Consider the following 20,501-nt stretch of genomic DNA (forward strand, 5'->3'; position numbering starts at 1 on the left):
ACACAGACACTAGCATACACCTATTATGATTAGTCCTACATGTTCTTAGCTGTGTTGTTACCATTGAACTTGTGGCATTATAGGCCTATAGTATAGGTCTACAGTGTTTTCCCAGTACAAAACACCTTCGGGCGGAGAGACCCAGGAACGCGCATTCCGCTGGCTGTGAGTCGGCGGCGGTGTTCATGCGGTGCCTGCCAGGGACTGTGGCAGCAGTAAGCAGTGGAGAGAGAGAGTGCTGTTTGAGAGCACCACCCACTACAGAAATGGCGGAGGGGGAATTGGACGTCGACTCGCTGATCGCCCGACTATTAGAGGGTGAGTGTATCATAGCATTTATATTTTTTAAATCACATTTCAAATCAGGGGGCTGGACATTGCGTTGCGGTATAAAACACTGTCCTTGCAGTGGAGGCCCTGGTTCGAGGGAAGAGGAGACCGGGGTGTAAATCGCTAGCCAAACAGTTGCTAAAACGAGTGTTTCTATTGGACAAATTCAGGAAGATCCTTCCCCGTTTCGTTCCGTTTGCTTTCGTTTAAGAAACGTTTTGCAACAGAATCGGCGTAATGAATACGCCTCCGGAGTTTAAGCGTATAGGTTTAACCGTAGTGAAAGGATACTTCAATATTTTGGAAATGAAAACCTTTATCTACTTCCCCAGAGTTAGATGAACTCGTGGATACCATTGTTATGTCTCTGCATGCAGTTTGAAAAAACGTTGCTGTTAGCACAATTGTCTCTTTTCGGTTTATAGGAAGTTACTAACTAGAGTTATCGCAATGACTTGAAGTCCAAGGTAACTCGTATAAAATGTATTTGTCACATGCTTTATAAACAACAGGTGTAGACTAACAGTGAAATGCAGTGCCAGCTATAGCCTTTTGGGGACCCTAAGCAAGTTTTGTTTGGAGGGCCCCCCACCTTACTGCAAAACAGGTCAGGGCCACTGGGCATGTGCCCTTTGTGCCCGGTCGGTATTCGGCCACGATTACTTCAAGTTTAGATAGTCTAGCGAGCTAACTACCAATCAAAAAATGGTTAGCTGACATAGCTAATTGAGTGGCTGTCAGCGAAAAAGGCAGGTTTTTTGGGGGGTCGGAGCCCCCTAGCGGCCTGGGGCCCTAAGCGACCGTTTATGTTGCTAACACCTGGAACCGGCCCTGGTGAAATGCTTACTTACAGGCCTTCACAACTATGCAGAGATTTTTTTTTTTAAATAGTAGAAAAATATAGAACAATTATAACACTAGGAATAAATAGAAAAATAATAACACAAGGAATAAATACAAAATGAATAACGATAACTTGGCTATATACACGGGGTACCAGTACCAAGTCAATGTGCAGGGGCATGAGGTAGTTGAGGTACATACAGTATGTACATATAATGTAGGTAGGGATAAAGTGACTAGGCAACGGGATAGATAATAAACAGTAACAGCAGCGTATGTGATGAGTCAAAAGAGATTAGTTCCAAAAAGGTCAATGCAGATATTCCTGGTAGATATTGGTTAACTTTTTAACTAACTACACTGAATAAAAATATAAGGACTGTCCACCAGAGCTATTGCCAGATCATTTAATGTTAATGTTAATATATTGACACTCGGTGCTGCTAAAATAACGTCATTTGAAACTGTTACAATCTGACAAAATATGAGTTTTGTTGCTTAAATGTTTACAAAGTGGCAAAACCCTAAAGTGTTGGTTTGGAATTGTACTGTTATTGGTAGGCTGACTGAAAGGATGTAGGCCTAGGCTATTTTAGGAAAAACTGGGGATTGGGTCAATTTCCTCTCGAGGCTACTCACGGACAATTAGAGGTGGAACCACAATCGATCTAGATATCGATTTGTTTTGATGTGCAGAAATGTGAACAAGTCTAACCTACATAATTAGGTAAGTTAGTATTTTTCTTAAGTAGCCTGTCTACTATATGTAAAGCATAACATAAAAGCATACACTTGATTGAATATTTATGATAATATACTGAGATACTCCTACAGTTTATAGTAACTAGATGGATGTAGAGTGAAGACAATTGTTGGACTTTCCAACTTGATTTACCAATTCCTCTGTTGCAAAGAACCCTTCAACAAATGCTTGCCTTTATCACCATGTAGGCAAATGCTAATACTACACTGCAGTTACTGAGTCAGTTGCCTATTGGCATTATGTCACTTAGGCAGCGTTTACAGAGGCAGCCTAATTCTGATCTTTTGCCACTAATTGGTCTTATGACAAATCAGATAAGCTCTTTTGGCAAGAATTGGGCAACATTTCAGAATTGGAATGCCTGTGTAAAGGCAGCCTTAGAGGACAGAAAGTTCGGAAATTACCATATATATGTATATATACTCACACACTACCGTTCAAAAGTTTGGGGTCACTTAGAAATGTCCTTATTTTTGAAAGAAAAGCAAAAAAAAATGTTGTCCCTTTTAAAGTAACATCAAATTGATCAGAAATACAGTGTAGACATTGTTAATGTTGTAAATGACTATTGTACCTGGAAAAGGCTGATTTTTAATGGAATATCTACATAGGCGTACAGAGGCCCATTATCAGCAACCATTCTGTGTTCCAATGGCACGTTGTGTTAGCTAATCCAAGTTTATAATTTTAAAAGACTAATTGATCATTAGAAAACCCTTTTGCAATTATGTTAGCACAGCTGAAAACTGTTGTTCTTATTAAAGAAGCAATAGAACTGGCCTTCTTCAGACTAGTTGAGTATGAAGGCTATTCCATGCGAGAAATTGCCATGAAACTGAAGATCTCGTACAACGCTGTGTACTACTTCCTTCATAGAACAGTGCAAACTGGCTCTAACCAGAATAGAAAGAGTGGGAGGCCCCGGTGCACAACTAAGCAAGAGGACAAGTACATTAGAGTGTCTAGTTTGAGAAACAGATGCCTCACAAGTTCTCAACTGTCAGTTTCATTAAATAGTACCCAAAAAACATCAGTCTCAACGTCAACAGTGAAGAGGCGACTCTGGGATGCTGGCCTTCTAGGCAGAGTTGCAAAGAAAAAGCCATATCTCTGTCCAGTTTCTGTGGGGTTTTTTGCCCATCTTAATCTTTACTTTTAATTGGCCAGTCTGAGATATGGCTTTTTCTTTGTAACTCTGTCTATGTCCTGGGAAATGTTCTTCACACTTACAACCTCATGCTAATCAGTGGATGGGACACCGACCCCAAATAAGTTTTAATAAGCTTCTTGATATGCCACACCTGTCAGGTGGATGGATTATCTTGGCAAAGGATACATGCTCACTAAAAGGAATTTAAACAAATCTGTGCACAACATTTTAGAGAAATAAGCTATTTGTGCGTGTGGTCTGGTATCTTTTATTTCAGCGTTTTATATTTCTGTTTAGTGTAGTAATCATAAGGAATTCAAGGAGTGCTCTGCTCCTCTTCTTGTATGGCAATTTATGTTGTACCAGCCACAGAGAGATGTACAGGCTGCTCTGTTCACAAGTAGGCGCTTTCACGCTGTAAGGTACATTGTAAGTGCACTTAGTTTAGGTCTCAGCCATTTGGAAAGTGCCTGTTTGTTCTGAAGTAGGCTACATTTAGAACTTTGGCAGTTTTCTCCTAAAGTTTAAGACGATGTACTTCAACTTGGCAAAAAATTCAGTTATTCTGAGATTTTGTATTATTAATGCAACATAGAACTACGAGTGTAAAGGGTTATGTGCTCCTGATTCTGTAGGTAACCTATTGTTGTGCCCACACAGCCAGTTATGAGTAGAGCTAGCTGGGCACGATGTCTCACGGAAGCACACAGTTTTACAGATGGGTGAGGCTACAGTATGTGCTCTTAGGAACGAAAGTCAAACTCAAAGACATTGTTCTTCCTGTGTGCTCTGTAAATGGACCGAAGTAGTGATGGACAAACGTTGAATATACACACACCAGCAGACACATACGATGAAACCGGCAGACCCCATGTTATGGATATGCCAATATAATCATCTTTGGCTTGGTTTGGAGTTGAGACAGTCCCACAGAGAGAGTGTGAGACAGTAGTGGAGAAGATGGATATTTGCCGAGCCAGTTGTGCCTGAGACTGACCCAGAGGTAATCTGAGACCTCCGCAGCACTGAGGAAACTCGGAGGGGGAAAATGGCCGGATCTGGTCCTAAAGGCTTCCGTGTGTGTGTGTGTGTGTGTGTGTGAGATGAGGGGGTTCTATCAATGGCCTGACTTTCTGACTGCACCCCTTTCTAAGGCTTGAGTGTTCTGTGTTTTTGCTGCCAACAGCAGAGAAAGTGGGCCAACAGCAGCTCCATAGCATTCTTCCTGCTAGCTCGCTGGTTGGACATGCACAGACACACAGACACACACACCAGCTCTAGTTGGTCTGTTCATTGTTATAAGCTAGCTGCTCTCACGTCTCAATCATATGTCAAAATAAAATCTATCTATTTGTCACATGCTTCCCTAAACAACAGGTGTACACTGTCAGTGAAATGCTTACTTACGGGTCCTTTTCCAACAATGTAGAGTTAAAGATAAAAAAAATAAAATAGAAATAGTAACACGATGAAAAAAACAAGTAAAAATGGCTATTTACAGGTTGTACCAGTACTGAGCCGATGTGCAGGGGTACGAGGTAATTGAGGAATATATGTACATTTTAATGTGTGCGCTGAGAATAGGGAGTGAATACATTTAATTAATGAACGAAACATAATGCAAAGCAAGAAACACGAACAACACAACGACGTGAAACTGAAACGGAAACAATAACGCCTGGGGAAGGAACCAAAGGGAGTGACAAAAATATGTCAGGTGATCAAGGAGGTGATGGAATCCAGGTGAGTGTCATTATGCGCTGATGTGCGTAATGATGGTGACAGGTGTGCGACATAACAAGCAGTCTGGTGACCTAGAGGCCAGAGAGGGAGCACACATGACAGTACCCCCTCCCCGATCCGCGGCTCCAGCCGCAGGATTCTGACCAAAATGACGATCCCGGGGATCAGGAGCGAACCGGTCACATCTGCTGAGGCGCGGGAACCTGACGAACCGGCTGACGCGTGAGTGCCCCATGATCCGTCCGAAAACTCCACGGTTGCTTTGGCCGAGGCATGGGTGCCCGTCGAGCCCAGCCGGGGCATGGGTGCCCGTCGAGCCCAGCCGGGGAATGGGAGCCCGTCGAGCCCAGCCGGGGCATGGGAGCCCGACAAACCGGCTGAGGCTTCCCAAGTAGCTCCGGTTCTGACATCCGGACCCAACATCACCTCCAACACAAAAATAAATAATTCCCTGATGCTTCCCTTTGGTGAGGCGTTATTCTGTAACGTGTGCGCTGGGAGTCAGGAAGCAAGTTCAGGGAGTGAATATGTTTTAATGAATGAACGAAACATAATACAAAACAAGAAACACGAACAACGCACAGACATGAAACAGAAGCAATAACGCCTGGGGAAAGAGGTGTGCGCCATAACGAGCAGCCTGGTGACCTAGAGGTCGGAGAGGGAGCACACGTGACATACATATAGGTAGAGCTGACTAGGCAATCGGATGTACGTACAATGCATTTGTACCCCTTGACTTATTCCAAATTTTGTTGTTACTACCTGAATTCAAATAGATTCAATTGATTTTGGTTATCACCCATCTACACTCAATACCCCATAATGACAAAGTGAAAACATGTTTTTAGACATTTATTGAAAATGAAATAGAGAAATATCTCATTTACATAGAGTACCAGTCAAAAGTTAAAGTTTTTTATTATATATATATATATCATTTTATTTTTTTATTTTTTTACTATTTTCTACATTGTAGAATAATAGTGGAGACAAACTATGAAATAACACATATGGAGTCATGTAGTTACCAAAAAAGTGTTAAACAAATTATTTTAGATTCTATATTTTAGATTCCCACATATGCTGAGCATTTGTTGGCTGCTTTTCCTTCACTCTGAGGACCAATTCATTCCAAACCATCTCAATTGAGTTGAGGTTGGGTGATTGTGGAGGCCTGGTCATCTGATGCACCACCATCACTCTCCTTCTTGGTCAAATAGCCCTTACACAGGCTGGAGGTGTGTTGGGTCATTGTCCTGTTGAAAAACAAATGATAGACCCACTAAGCGCAAACCAGATGGGATGGCGTATCACTGCAGAAGGCTGTGGTAGCCAGGCTGGTTAAGTGTGCCTTGAATTCTAAATAAATCACTGACCTTGTCACCAGCAAAGCACCCCCACACCATCCCACCTCCTCCTCCATGCTTCACAGTGGGAGCCACACATGCGGAGATCATCCGTTCACCTACTCTGCGTCTCACAAAGACATGGCAGTTGGAACCAAAAATCAGACCAAAGGACAGATTTCTACCGGTCTAATTACCATTACTCATGTTTCTTGGCCCAAGCCAGTCTCTTCTTATTGGTGTCCTTTAGTAGTGGTTTCTTTGCAGCAATTCGACCATGAAAGCCTGATTTATGCAGTCTCCTCTGAACAGTTGATGTTGAGATGTCTGTTACTTGAACTCTGAGAAGCATTTATTTGGGCTGCAATCTGAGGTGCAGTTAACTCTAATTCAACGTATCCTCTGCAGCAGAGGTAACTCTGGGTTTTCCTTCCCAGTGGCGGTCCTCATGAAAGCCAGTTTCATCATAGCGCTTGATGGTTTTTGCGACTGCACTTGGAAGAAAGTTCTTGAAATTTTCTGGATTTACTGACCTTTATGTCTTAAAGTAATGATGGACTGTTGTTTCTCATTGCTAATTTTAGCTGTTCTTGACATACAGTTGAAGTCGGAAGTTTACATACACTTAGGTTGGAGTCATTAAAACTAGTTTTTCAACCACTCCACAAATTTCTTGTTAACAAACTATAGTTTTGGCAAGTCGGTTAGGACATCTACTTTGTGCATGACACAAGTACATTTTCCAACAATTGTTTGCAGACAGATTATTTCATTTATAAATCACAATTTCAGTGGGTCAGAAGTTTACATACACTAAGTTGACTTTGCCTTTTAAACAGCTTGGAAAATTCCAGAAAATGATGTCATGGCTTTAGAAGCTTCTGATAGGCAAATTGACATCATTTGAGTCAATTGGAGGTCTACCTGTGGATGTATTTCAAGGCCTACCTTCAAACTCAGTGCCTCTTTGCTTGACATCATGGGAAAATCAAAAGAAATCGGCCATGACCTCAAAAAAAAATTGTAGACCTCCACAAGTCTGGTTCATCCTTAGGAGCAATTTCCAAACGCCTGAAGGTACCACGTTCATCTGTACAAACAATAATACGCAAGTATAAACACCATGGGACCACGCAGCCCTCATACCGCACAGGAAGGGAGACGGGTTCTGTCTCCTAGAGATGAACGTACTTTGGTGCGAAAAGTGCAAATCAATCCCAGAACAACAGCAAAGGACCTTGTGAAGATGCTGGAGGAAACAGGTACAAAAGTATCTATATCCACAGTAAAACGAGTCCTATATCGACATAACTTGAAAGGCCGCTCAGCAAGACCGCCATAAAAAAAGCCAGACATGGGGACAAAGATCGTACTTTTTGGAGAAATGTCCTCTGGTCTGATGAAACAAAAATAGAACTGTTTGGCCATAATGACCATCGTTATGCTTGGAGGAAAAAGGGGGATGCTTGCAAGCCGAAGAACACCATCCCAACCGTGAAGCATGGGGGTGGCAGCATCATGTTGTGGGGGTGCTTTGCTGCAGGAGGGACTGGTGCACTTCACAAAATAGATGGCATCATGAGGGAGGAGAATTATGTGGATATATTGAGGCAACATCTCAAGACTTCAGTCAGGAAGTTAAAGCTTGGTCGCAAATGGGTCTTCCAAATGGACAATGAACCCAAGTATACTTCCAAAGTTGTGGCAAAATGGCTTAAGGACAACAAAGTCAAGGTATGGGAGTGGCCATCACAAAGCCCTGACCTCAATCCCATAGAAAATTTGTGGGCAGAACTGAAAAAGCGTGTGCGAGCAAGGAGGCCTAGAAACCTGACTCCGTTACACCAGCTCTGTCAGGAGGAATGTGCCAACATTCACCCAAATTATTGTGGGAAGCTTGTGGAAGGCTACCTGAAACGTTTGATCCAAGTTAAACAATTTTTAAAGGCAACTCTACCAAATACTGATTGAGTGTATGTTAACTTCTGACCCACTGGGAATGTGATGAAATAAATAAAATATGAAAAAAATCATTCTCTCTACTATTATTCTGACATTTCAGATTCTTAAAATAAAGTGGTGATCCCAACTGACCTAAGACAGGGAATTTTTACTAGGATTAAATGTCAGGAATTGTGAAAAACTGAGTTTAAATGTATTTGGCTAAGGTGTATGTAAACTTCCGACTTCAACTGTAATATGGACTTGGTCTTTTACCAAATAGGCCTATCTTCTGTATACCAACCCTACCTTGTCACAACACAACTGATTGGCTCAAATGCATTAAGAAGGAGAGAAATTCCACAAATGAACTTTTGACAAGGCACACCTGTTAATTGAAATGCATTCCAGGTGACTACCTTATGAAGCTGGTTGAGAGAATTCCAAGAGTGCGCGAAGCTGTCATCAAGGCAAAGGGTGGCTACTTTGAAGAATCTCAAATATAAAATATATTTTGATATGTTTAGCACTTTTTTGGTTACTACATGATTCCATGTGTGTTATTTCATAGTTGTGATGTCTTCACTATTATTCTACACTGTAGAAAATAAAGAAAAACCCTTGAATGAGTAGGTGTGTCCAAACATTTGACTGGTACTGTATGTATTCACACTCCTGAGTCAATACTTTGTAAAAGCACCTTTGGCAGAGATTACAGCTGTAAGTCTCATAAGTGTTTTTCCACACCTGGATAGTGCAACATAACATATTATTATTTTCAAAATCTTCAAGCTTTTTCAAATTGGTTATTAATCATTGCTGGACAACCATTTTCAGGTCTTGCCATAGATTTTCAAGTAGATTTAAGTCAACTGTAACTCAGCCCCTCAGGAACATTCACTGTCTTCTTGGTAAGCAACTCCAGTGTAAAATTGGCTTTGTGTTTTAGGTCCTTGTCCTGCTGAAAGGTGATTTCATGTCCTAGTGTCTGGTGGAAAGCACACTGAACCAGGTTTTCCTCTAGGAATTAGCTTGTTCTTAGCTCCATTCCATGTATTTTGTATCCTGAAAAACTCCCCAGTCCTTACTGATTTACAGGCATACCCATAACATGATGCAGCCACACCTATGCTTGAAAATATGGGGAGTGGTACTCAGTAATTTGTTGTATTGGATTTGCCCCAAACACAACACTTTGTTTTCAGGACACCTTTTTTTGTAGTATTACTTTAGTGCCTTGTTGCATACAGGATGCATACAGCAGAATAATGCTTCCTTCTTTTCACTCTGTCATTTAGGTTAGTATTGTGGAGTAACTACAATGTTGTTGATCCTTCCTCAGTGTTCTCCTTTCACAGCTATTAAACTCTGTAACTGTTTTAAAGTCACCATTGGCCTCATGGTGAAATCCCGGAGCGGTTTCTTTCCTCTCCGGCAACTGAGTTAGGAAGAACGCCTGTATCTTTGTAGTGACTGGGTGAATTGATACATCATCCAAAGTGTAATTATTAGCTTCACCATGCTCAAAGGGATATTCAATGTCTGCTTTTAAAATTTTTTTACCCATCTACCAGTATGTGCCTTTCTTTGCGAGGCATTGGAAAACCTCCCTGGTCTTTGTGGTTGAATCGGTGTTAGAAATGTACTGCTCGACTGAGGGACCTTACAGATAACTGAATTTGTGGGGTATAGAGATGAGGTAGTCATTAAAAAATCCTGTTAAACACTATTATTGCAACTTATTATGTGACTTAAGCAATTTTTTACTCCTGAATGTATTTAGGATTGCCATAACAAATGGCTTGAATACCTATTGACTCAACATTGTGTGTAGACCAGTGACTCGCCCCTCCATTTTCTTTAGTCCACGATCAGCTCCTTTGTCTTGCTGATGTTGAGGGAGAGGTTGTTGTCCTGGCACCACACTGCCAGGTCTCTGAACTCCTCCCTATAGGCTGCCACATCGTCGTTGGTGATCAGGCCTACCCCCCGTTGTGTCGTCAGCAAACTTGATGATCGTGTTGGAGTCATGCACGACCAATCAGTGTTAGGTGAACAGGGAGTACAGGAGCAAACTAAGCACACACCCCAGAGGGGCCCCCTTGTTGATGGTCAGTGTGGCAGATGTGATGTTGCCTACCCTCACAGCCTGGGGTTGCCCGTCAGGAAGTCCAGGATCCAGTTGCAGAGGGAGGTGTTCAGTCCCAGGGTCCTGAACTTGGTGATGAGCTTGGAGGGGAATATGGTGTTGACTACAACTCAGCATTCAATGAGGTTTTCCTTTTGTCCAGGTGGGTGAGGGCAGTGTGGAGTGCAATAGAGATTGTCATCTGTGGATCTGTTGGGGCGGTATGCGAATTGGAGTGTGTCCAGGGAGTCTGGGATGATGGTGTTGATGTGAGCCATGACCAGCCTTTCAAAGCATTTCATAGCTATATATGTGAGTGCTACAGGGGGATAGTCATTTAGGTAGGTTACTTTGCTGTTCTTGGGCACAGGGACTATGGTGGTCTGCTTGAAAGAATTTGGTATTACAGGCCGGGTCAGTGAAGACACTTGCCAGCTGTTTAGTGCATGCTCTGAGTACACGTCCTGGTATTCCGTCTGCGAATGTTAACCTGTAACCTTTTTAATGCAATGGGCTAAATCAGGGTCACACAGAGTGTTTCTTGGTAGTCTGAAACAAATCTGCGTTGAAACAAAAGTATACACCTCACACACATGGTTATGTGCTTAAAGAAATAAGAAACTTGTATCATGTCAGATATAGAGTTGAAATGTATTCAGTTTTCACTTTGCATCCCAATATTACATGTTATATACGTCACAGAGGACTGAGATAACAAAACCGTTTAACATAGAAACACCAGATTTTCGGAGTGTTTTTGAACTAATGTTTATTAATTATGAAATTATGAAAAAATATTAACATTCCACCCATGAGGCCACTAGATCATTTAACTGCAAGAAAGGGCTACAGGTATTACTCCCATCAGCTATGGACAGGCAGATCACACAGCACTGCGCTCTTATGCATGGTTCAGTGTTGCTTGCCTCAAAGCAAGTATAGAAGGCATTTTGCTTGTCTGGTAGGCTCACGTCGCTGGGCAGCCTGCAGCTGGGTTTCCCTTTGTAATCCGTGATAGTTTGCAAGCCCTGCCACATCCGTCGAGCGTCAGAGGTGGCCTAGTAGGATTCTAATCTTAGTCCTCTATTGACGCTTTGCCTGATGTCTTGTCGGAGGTTGTAGAAGGATTTCTTATAAGCATCTGGATTAGTGTCCTGCTCCTTGAAAGCGGTAGCCCTTGCCGTTAGCTCAGTGCGGATGTTGCCTGTAATCCATGGCTTCTGGCTGGGTTATGTATTTAAGGTCAATGTGGGGACGACATTGTCGATGCACTTATTAATGAAGCCGGTATAAACCAGTATATACAAATGTATAGAATTTATTACACGAGACAAAATTCCCAAATTCTACAGCAAGTGTAAAACTAACAATTACTCAATAATCCATGCCTTCTAGGAATGCTATAAAGTCCAAAAGTTATGGGTGGAGTTATAAAGTTGGCTGTCAGTAGTATTACAATGTAAATGTACTTTTAATCCATCTGTCTGCATATTTCAAGACACTGCTTATGAGGGTGCAGTGAGATGAGATACCCAATGGGTTGGACGATACTTTTCTCGTCAATCATCTTGAAAATACATAAAACTTGAAATCAACCAATCCTCCATCGAATGGAAAGGTCTATTATTATTATTATTATTTTATTATCTAAATGTTGTAAGTGCGTTGGTGACGTAGACAAACTAAATGGTGCAGGTTGATGCCATGTGGCGAGAGTAATGCAGGCGATGGAGATGGGTCTGGGCAGGGGTGACGTTGTGGATGTTGGTGTGTGTCTGTATGTTGTCATTTACATGTGTAGGTTTTGTATTGTTCCAAAAAATATATAATAAGATCAAATCTTACAAGAAACATTTATGAAGCCGGTGACTGATGTTGTAAACTCCTCAATGTTAACGGATGAATCCCCGAACATATTCCAGTCTGTGGTAGCGAACCAGTCCTGTAGCTTAGCATCCACTTCATCTTACCACTTCTGTACTGAGCACATCACTGGTACTGTTCGAGTTGGCTTGGAAGCAGGAGGATAGAGTTATGGTCTGATTTGCAGAAGGGAGGGCGAGGTAGGGCCACAAGTTGCACAGGTGACATGCTGGTAAAAATGAGGTAAAACTGATTTTTGTTTCCCCGCATTAAAATCACTGTCCACAAGAAAACAAATATTAACACTCCTCCCTGGGTCATAGGCTGTGAATTCTACACCTCTACAACAGGGTCATTTTCAACCCACTCCAAACGGGAAAAAACATTTTGAAACTGAAGAGGTACTACTTGAACTTCACCAATAGGAAAATCTGTTAGAATTTTCTGGGTTCTCAATGTTTTCCCTTTTTTGCCTAATGAACACGTCCCAGGTTTGGAGGTTCCTGGTTACCCCCTCAAATGGTGGTCTCACCTCCTTAACGGTGAGCCTTTGTGCCACTCATCTCCCCCCTCCCTTTCTGATCCCTCATTAAATGTCAACAGATGCAGCTGTCACCCTCTGAGTAATTACCCACATGCCCCTATGGTGGCGCACACACACACACACACACACACACACACACACACACACACACACACACACGCATGAATGGCAGCAGCATACTATATACTTGTGGTTTTTGTCTCTCATGGTTCACTATAACTGACTATTGCTCTATTTCTCCTTTGTCTTTCATTCACACACATGCGCACCTCACTCACTCTCTCTCACACACGCACAACACACAGGGCCAGCTCCACGAATAAGCAACCGGAAAATAAATAAATGAACAGAATCAAAACCGAGAACAAAAGTGATCTATACTGTTCCGGAACAGAACTGTTATTTTAAAAGCATGGGAACTGGGTAATAGCGTTCTTTTACATTCCGTGCATTTTTTTCCAGACTCGCTCTATACAAAATTCTTGCAACCAATAGAATGGTGTATGTGTATGTGTGTGTGTGTATATATATATGATACAACCTTCCCGGCACTGCAGATTTTGCTGCGAAGAGACAGAGCCATTAGATCATTTATTTTGGTACTCTCCATATATAGCTTGTTTTTGGTCACAGGTCCAAGAATGGCTGAAGAATTGCTACATTTACCTGGAGCTAACATTGCAGATAGCAATACAAGGTGATTTGAAGTCATAGTCAGTCAGTCAGTCAGTCAGTCAATCAATAATATAATACTTTTAGCAAAAATGTTTACCTTTAATTTACAATCTGTAGAAGCTATGAGAATCGAAAGGTTCAGAACTTTTGTGAAGCATCACCGCACAGTTGAAATCCAATATGGATGGTGTTAAGAGATAGATGAGAGGGGTTGAATGTAGATGAAGGGTTGGACCAATAACAACAAGATAACAAATGTAAAATATACTGTGTCCGTATGTGGCAAATAGAAATCCAATATGGATGGTGTTAAGAAATAGATGGGAAAGGTTGAGGGTAAAGGAAGTACAGGACTAAAAACAAATACAATATAACTATTGTAAAATAGATTGTGTCTGTAAAATGCATATAGTATGTATAGGCTGGAAGTAGAAGGCCAAGTGGTGGTGTTCATTAGTTTACTCCAATTAGGGGAGGGGTGGTAGGGTTACCGGAAAATAATAAAGGAAAATATATTTTAAAAAGATATATATATATATATACCAGTCAAAATTTGACACACTTACTCACTCCAGGGTTTTTCTTTATTTGTACTATTTTCTACAGTGTAGAATAATAGGAAAGACATCACAACAATGAAATAACATATGGAATCATATAGTAACCAAAAAAGTGTTAAACAAATCAAAATATATTTTATATTTGAGTTTCTTCAAAGTAGCCACCCTTTGCCTTGATGACAGCTTTGCACACTATTGGCATTCTCTCAACCAGCTTCATGAGGTAGTCACCTGGAATGCATTTCAATTACCCGGTGTGCCTTGTTAATTTGTGGAATTTCTTTCCTTAATGCATTTGAGCCAATCAGTTGTGTTGTGACGAGGTAGGTTTGGTATACATAAGATAGCACTACTTGGAAAAAGACCACGTCCATATTATGTCAAGAACAGCTCAAATAAGCAAAGAGAAACGACAGTCCATCATTTACTTTTAAGACATGTCCGGAACATTTCAAGAACTTTGAAAGTTTCTTCAAGTGCAGTCGCAAAAACCATCAAGCGGTATGATGAAACTGGCTCTCATGAGAACCGCCACAGGAAAGGATGACCCAGAGTTACCTCTGCTGCAGAGGATAAGTTCATTAGAGTTACCAGCCTCAAATTGCAGCCCAAATAAATTCTTCACAAAGTTCAAGTAACAGACGCATCTCAACATCAACTGTTCAGAGGAGACCACGTTAATCAGGCCTTCATGGTCGAATTGCTGCAAATAAACCACTACTTATAGGACACCAATAATAAGAAGAGACTTGCTTGGGCCAAGAAACACGAGCAATGGACATTAGACCGGTGGAAATCTGTCCTTTTGTCTGAGGAGTCCAAATTTTAGATTTTTTGTTTCAACCGCCGTGTCTTTGTGAGATGCAGAGTAAGTGAACGGATGTGTGGTGTGGGGGTGCTTTGCTGGTGACACTGTCAGTGATTTATTTAGGTGGCTACTTTGAAGAATATAAAGTATATTTGTTTAACCTCTCTAGGGGGTGTGGGACGCTACCGTCCCACCTGGCCAACATCCAGTGAAATTGCAGAGCGCCAAATTCAAAAACAGTAATACTCATTATAAAAATTCATAAAACATACAAGTGTTATACGTCGGTTTAAAGATTAACTTCTTGTTAATCCAACCACGGTGTCAGATTTCAAAAAGGCTTTACGGTGAAAGCATACCATGTGATTATCTGAGAACAGCGCCCAGCAGACAAATCATTACAAACAGTTACCAGCCAAGGAGTTACACAAGTCAGAAATAGGGATAAAATGAATCACTTACCTTTGATGATCTTCGTATGGTTACACTCACAAGACTCCCGTTTACTCAGACGTTCGTTTTGTTCGATAAAGTCCCTCTTTAAATCCAAAAACCTCCGTTTTGTTCACGCGTTTTGTTCAGTAATCCACAGGCTCAAAGGCAGTCACAACAGACTCGAAAAATCAGTGAAGTTCGTAGAAACATGTCAAACGATGTTAATAATCAATCCTCAGGTTGTTTTTAGTCATAATAATCAATAACATTTCAACTGGACAAAAGCTTCATCAATATAAAAGGAAAACAAGAAAGGCGTGCTCTCGGTCGTGCGCATGAAAAACCTCTGGGACACTGAATGGTCCACTCATTCAAAGTGGTCTTACTCCCTCATTTTTCAGAATACAAGCCTGAAACAATTTCTAAAGACTATTGACATCTAGTGGAAGCCATAGGAAGTGCAAGTTGAGTCCTAAATCAATGGATACTGTAATGGCATTCAATATAAAACTACAAAATAAAACAAATCCCACTTCCTGGATGGATTTTTCTCAGGTTTTCGCCTGCCATATCAGTTCTGTTATACTCACAAACATTATTTTAACAGTTTTGGAAACTTTAGAGTGTTTTCTATCCATATCTACCAATGATATGCATATCCTAGTTTCTGGGCCTGAGTAGCAGGCAGTTTACTTTGGGCACACTTTTCATCCAGAGGTGAAAATAGTGTCCCCTACCCTAGTGAAGTTAACACTTTTTTTGTTTACTACATGATTCCATATGTTATTTCATAGTTTTGATGTCTTCACTATTATTCTACAATGTAGAAAATAATTAAATATAAAGAAAAACCCTTGAGTCAAAAGTTTGCCCAAACTTTTGACTGGTACTGTATGTCTTAGCAACAAAATGCCCAGCTCTTCAAGCCAAGCATCCTCATCCAGCCTCTCTCGCTCTCTCCCAACTCGCAAATGTTCAGTCGCATCTCGCGCCCTACACTCGTCTGTCCAATGGATGTAAATAGCTTGCCCGCAATATAGCAAGCTTCTCTATCCGCACTGATTGGTGAAGTAATTTAACGTTAAGCTAACTATAAAAATAAATGATATCAAAGTTTTTTAAACGGAACAGAAAGGAACAATATAAACGTAACTTTTTACAAACCGGTTCAGAACTTTATTTTACTGGTTAGAACAGTGGAACGGAACAAAAAAAATATGGTTCTGTTCAGATTGAAACGATTGGAAAAGGATTTCAGTTCCAACCCCTGCTGCTAATACCTATTCCCGAATTGGGGGTGGGACGTTGTGGTGATTTCCACGTGGAGTGGAGAAATAACAACAAGCAGGGCACTGACAGCTGTTTACCTTTTTTAACTAGCTAATGTTATCTGTTGTTGCTACACTGTATTCAACAGATTAGCCAACTGGCTAGGCTATGACTTATTCTGGTGCTGGATTTCTCATAAGTACACTGCTCAAAAAAATAAAGGGAACACTTAAACAACACAATGTAACTCCAAGTCAATCACACTTCTGTGAAATCAAACTGTCCACTTAGGAAGCAACACTGATTGACAATAAATTCCACATGCTGTTGTGCAAATGGAATAGACAACAGGTGGAAATTATAGGCAATTAGCAAGACACCCCCAATAAAGGAGTGGTTCTGCAGGTGGGGACCACAGACCACTTCTCAGTTCCTATGCTTCCTGGCTGATGTTTTGGTCACTTTTGAATGCTGGCGGTGCTTTCACTCTAGTGGTAGCATGAGACGGAGTCTACAACCCACACAAGTGGCTCAGGTAGTGCAGCTCATCCAGGATGGCACATCAATGTGAGCTGTGGCAAGAAGGTTTGCTGTGTCTGTCAGCGTAGTGTCCAGAGCATGGAGGCGCTACCAGGAGACAGGCCAGTACATCAGGAGACGTGGAGGAGGCCGTAGGAGGGCAACAACCCAGCAGCAGGACCGCTACCTCCGCCTTTGTGCAAGGAGGAGCAGGAGAAGCACTGCCAGAGCCCTGCAAAATGACCTCCAGCAGGCCACAAATGTGCATGTGTCTGCTCAAACGGTCAGAAACAGACTCCATGAGGGTGGTATGAGGGCCCGACGTCCACAGGTGGGGGTTGTGCTTACAGCCCAACACCGTGCAGGACGTTTGGCATTTGCCAGAGAACACCAAGATTGGCAAATTCGCCACTGGCGCCCTGTGCTCTTCACAGATGAAAGGAGGTTCACACTGAGCACGTGACAGACGTGACAGAGTCTGGAGATGCCGTGGAGAACGTTCTGCTGCCTGCAACATCCTCCAGCATGACCGGTTTGGCGGTGGGTCAGTCATGGTGTGGGGTGGCATTTCTTTGGGGGGCTGCACAGCCCTCCATGTGCTCACCAGAGGTAGCCTGACTGCCAGTAGGTACCGAGATGAGATCCTCAGACCCCTTGTGAGACCATATGCTGGTGCGGTTGGCCCTGGGTTCCTCCTAATGCAAGACAATGCTAGACCTCATGTGGCTGGAGTGTGTCAGCAGTTCCTGCAAGAGGAAGGCATTGATGCTATGGACTGGCCCGCCCGTTCACCAGACCTGAATCCAATTGAGCACATCTGGGACATCATGTCTCGCTCCATCCACCAACGCCACGTTGCACCACAGACTGTCCAGGAGTTGGCGGATGCTTTAGTCCAGGTCTGGGAGGAGATCCCTTAGGAGACCATCCGCCACCTCATCAGGAGCATGCCCAGGCATTGTAGGGAGGTCATACAGGCACGTGGAGGCCACACACAATACTGAGCCTCATTTTGACTTGTTTTAATGACATTACATCAAAGTTGGATCAGCCTGTAGTGTGGTTTTCCACTTTAATTTTGAGTGTGACTCCAAATCCAGACCTCCATGGGTTGATAAATTGGATTTCCATTGAATATTTTTGTGTGATTTTGTTGTCAGCACATTCAAATATGTAAAGAGAAAAGTAGATTTTTTTCATTCATTCAGATCTAGGATGTGTTATTTAAGTGTTCCCTTTATTTTTTTGAGCAGTATATTTTGGGAAAATTTTGCCACAGATGGATAGGGGAAACCAGTATCTTTTGACTTTGCTATCTATTGTTATCTCCAAAGTTTTGGCATGTTCCATAAATTGTGTCTGTGAATCCGCTGTAGAAATATAAATAATAAGATGAAACTCTGGTAATATGGATAGCTTAAGTATTGAACGGTTTGGACTAGAGACACATCTTTCTACATTGTAATGGACAAGGTAGGCTGCTGGTTGGCTGCTGGCAGGCTATTTGGCTGCGCAACAGCAATGCCAAGTCATGCCATGGTTAGGGGAATTGAAATGATAGGCCACAATGACTTTGCTCATGATGCATGCCGCAAATTATATCTAACAAAACCCTGAGCGCATCGGACATGAAACGAAACACCAATACAAATGTAACAACAGAACAAAATATAAATACGTTTGTGGAATTTTCTTTCTCGGTACCTTTTCATTATAGGATAGACACTTATGATTTCTAGCTGCACCAATCAAAGCAGTGGCGCATGGTCAAAACCATTCATCTTGGGGGGAGCGGGGTTCCAAAATGTAATCATATCACACACAATTTTACAATTTATGAAATTGTTGTATTTTTTTAGACTAGCTAAAAAATTATCGAAACTTAACAAATTATCCAATGGATTATGATAATTTGCTGGTAAAAAAAGTGGAGGTGCAGAAACTTAAGTTTGCACCTGCTATTTTAATTTGCTCCATGGCTCAGGCAGCCAAGTAAGTGTAGGCTTGGCTGACAAAGATTATCTATTATATTTCTCATCTCTATCATGACTCGTGAAGAGGAAGAACTTTGCAGGTGTTTCTGATTAATGAACAATGCCATGCCGGTGGGTGGTAACATTCAAATAAAACCTAGCCCTGAAAAGAAACAGACTGAAAAGTATTAGCACGTCATATAGTTCCCCTATGGCAATGCAGCATTGGCATGGAAAATATGTGAAGTTACTACTTCAGATTTCCCACTTCAAACCCAAATCTATCTATGACTTATTGACTTAAATCGTTGTACAACGTCATGGGTAAGCCATAGACATTGTCTTTCAACTAAAAAGAAGTGCATTTCCACCCTTATGGGTGTTTTAAAACTACTAAAATATCTCTCCACCCCATGGCAAAATAGGTAGAATTTCAGGAAATTAGCTGTACAATTGCTAAAAAAATGTATCTCTGCCCCATGGCAAAATAGGTAGAATTTCAGGAAATTAGCTGTACAACTGCTAAAAAATGTATCTCTGCCCCATAGCAAAATTTGTAGAATTGCATCAAATGTGTTATAAAATTTCTTTTTTTTTTCTCTGCCCCATGGCAAAAATAACTTTAAAACTTAGGTTTTTGTCTCCGGCGTCAAGAGAGGGGCCACTAAAATGTTTTGCCGCGAGGTGGCAAACAGGTGGTAGGCAGGAGCAAGGGGAGCCTGTCGTTCTACTACATAGCTGCCTAGTAATCTAGTGACACAAGTTTATAGTCTGCTTTCCTTCCCGTTTTATGACTGGAGTTTTCCTGATCAGAAATTACTTCTGGCCTTATTGTGTCGAGGTAAAGAAAGCCACAGTAGCATTGTACAGGTAACTGCCAAAATAACCAAAACACTTGAGGTAATGAGGGATACAAAGTATATTGAAAAAATGCGCTTCCACACAGGTGTGGTTCCTGAGTTAATTAAGCAGTTAACATCCCATCATGCTTAGGGTCATGCATAAATATGCTGCGCAGGCCATTATTATGGCTATGCCTCCATAGGATGACAATGCCCCCATCCACAGGGCACGAGTGGTCACTGAATGGTTTGATGAGCATGAAAATGATTTAAACTGTATGCCATGGCCGTCTGTCATCAGATCTCAATCCACTTGTGGGAGGTTATGAAGTGGCTCCTGAGAGACAGTGGCTCCTGAGAGACAGTGGCTCCTGAGAGACAGTGGCTCCTGAGAGACAGTGGCTCCTGAGAGACAGTGTTTTCAACCACCATTGACAAAACACCAAATTATGGAATTTCTCGCTGAAGGATGGTGTGTTGTCGCATCACTCCAACATAGTTCCAGACACTTGTAGAATCTATATCAAGGTTCATTGAAGCTGTTCTAGCTCGTGGTGGGTCAACGCCCTATTAAGACACTTTATGTTGGTGTTTCCTTTATTTAGTCAGTTACCTTTAACGCCATGCTTTATAAGATACGCTTATTTGCTATGTGTTTGTCTGTCCGTCTGTGCATGCGTCTTCCTGTGTGATGAATTGTTTATATCAGTCCCATGCCTGTGGCCTGTCATGGTGACTCACACAAGAACAGAGGTTGTATGACATT

General features: G+C 41.7%; 1 protein-coding gene across 2 annotated transcripts in view; it reads left to right on the forward strand.

The window, feature by feature from the left end:
• The first annotated feature begins 178 nt into the window (after positions 1 to 178).
• Positions 179 to 20,501, forward strand: part of LOC115198169 (serine/threonine-protein phosphatase PP1-beta catalytic subunit) — a 39,315-nt gene continuing 18,992 nt past the window's right edge. The window contains exon 1 of one of the 2 annotated variants that reach the window (XM_029759920.1): positions 179 to 318. In XM_029759920.1, the coding sequence (XP_029615780.1) occupies positions 186 to 318 (133 nt within the window). In that variant the 5' untranslated portion in view covers positions 179 to 185. The remainder of the gene's footprint in view (positions 319 to 20,501) is intronic. The other variant, XM_029759919.1, reaches the window with a different exon arrangement.

This window comes from Salmo trutta, chromosome 8 (genome assembly GCF_901001165.1).
Source record: "Salmo trutta chromosome 8, fSalTru1.1, whole genome shotgun sequence".
NCBI lineage: Eukaryota > Metazoa > Chordata > Actinopteri > Salmoniformes > Salmonidae > Salmo > Salmo trutta.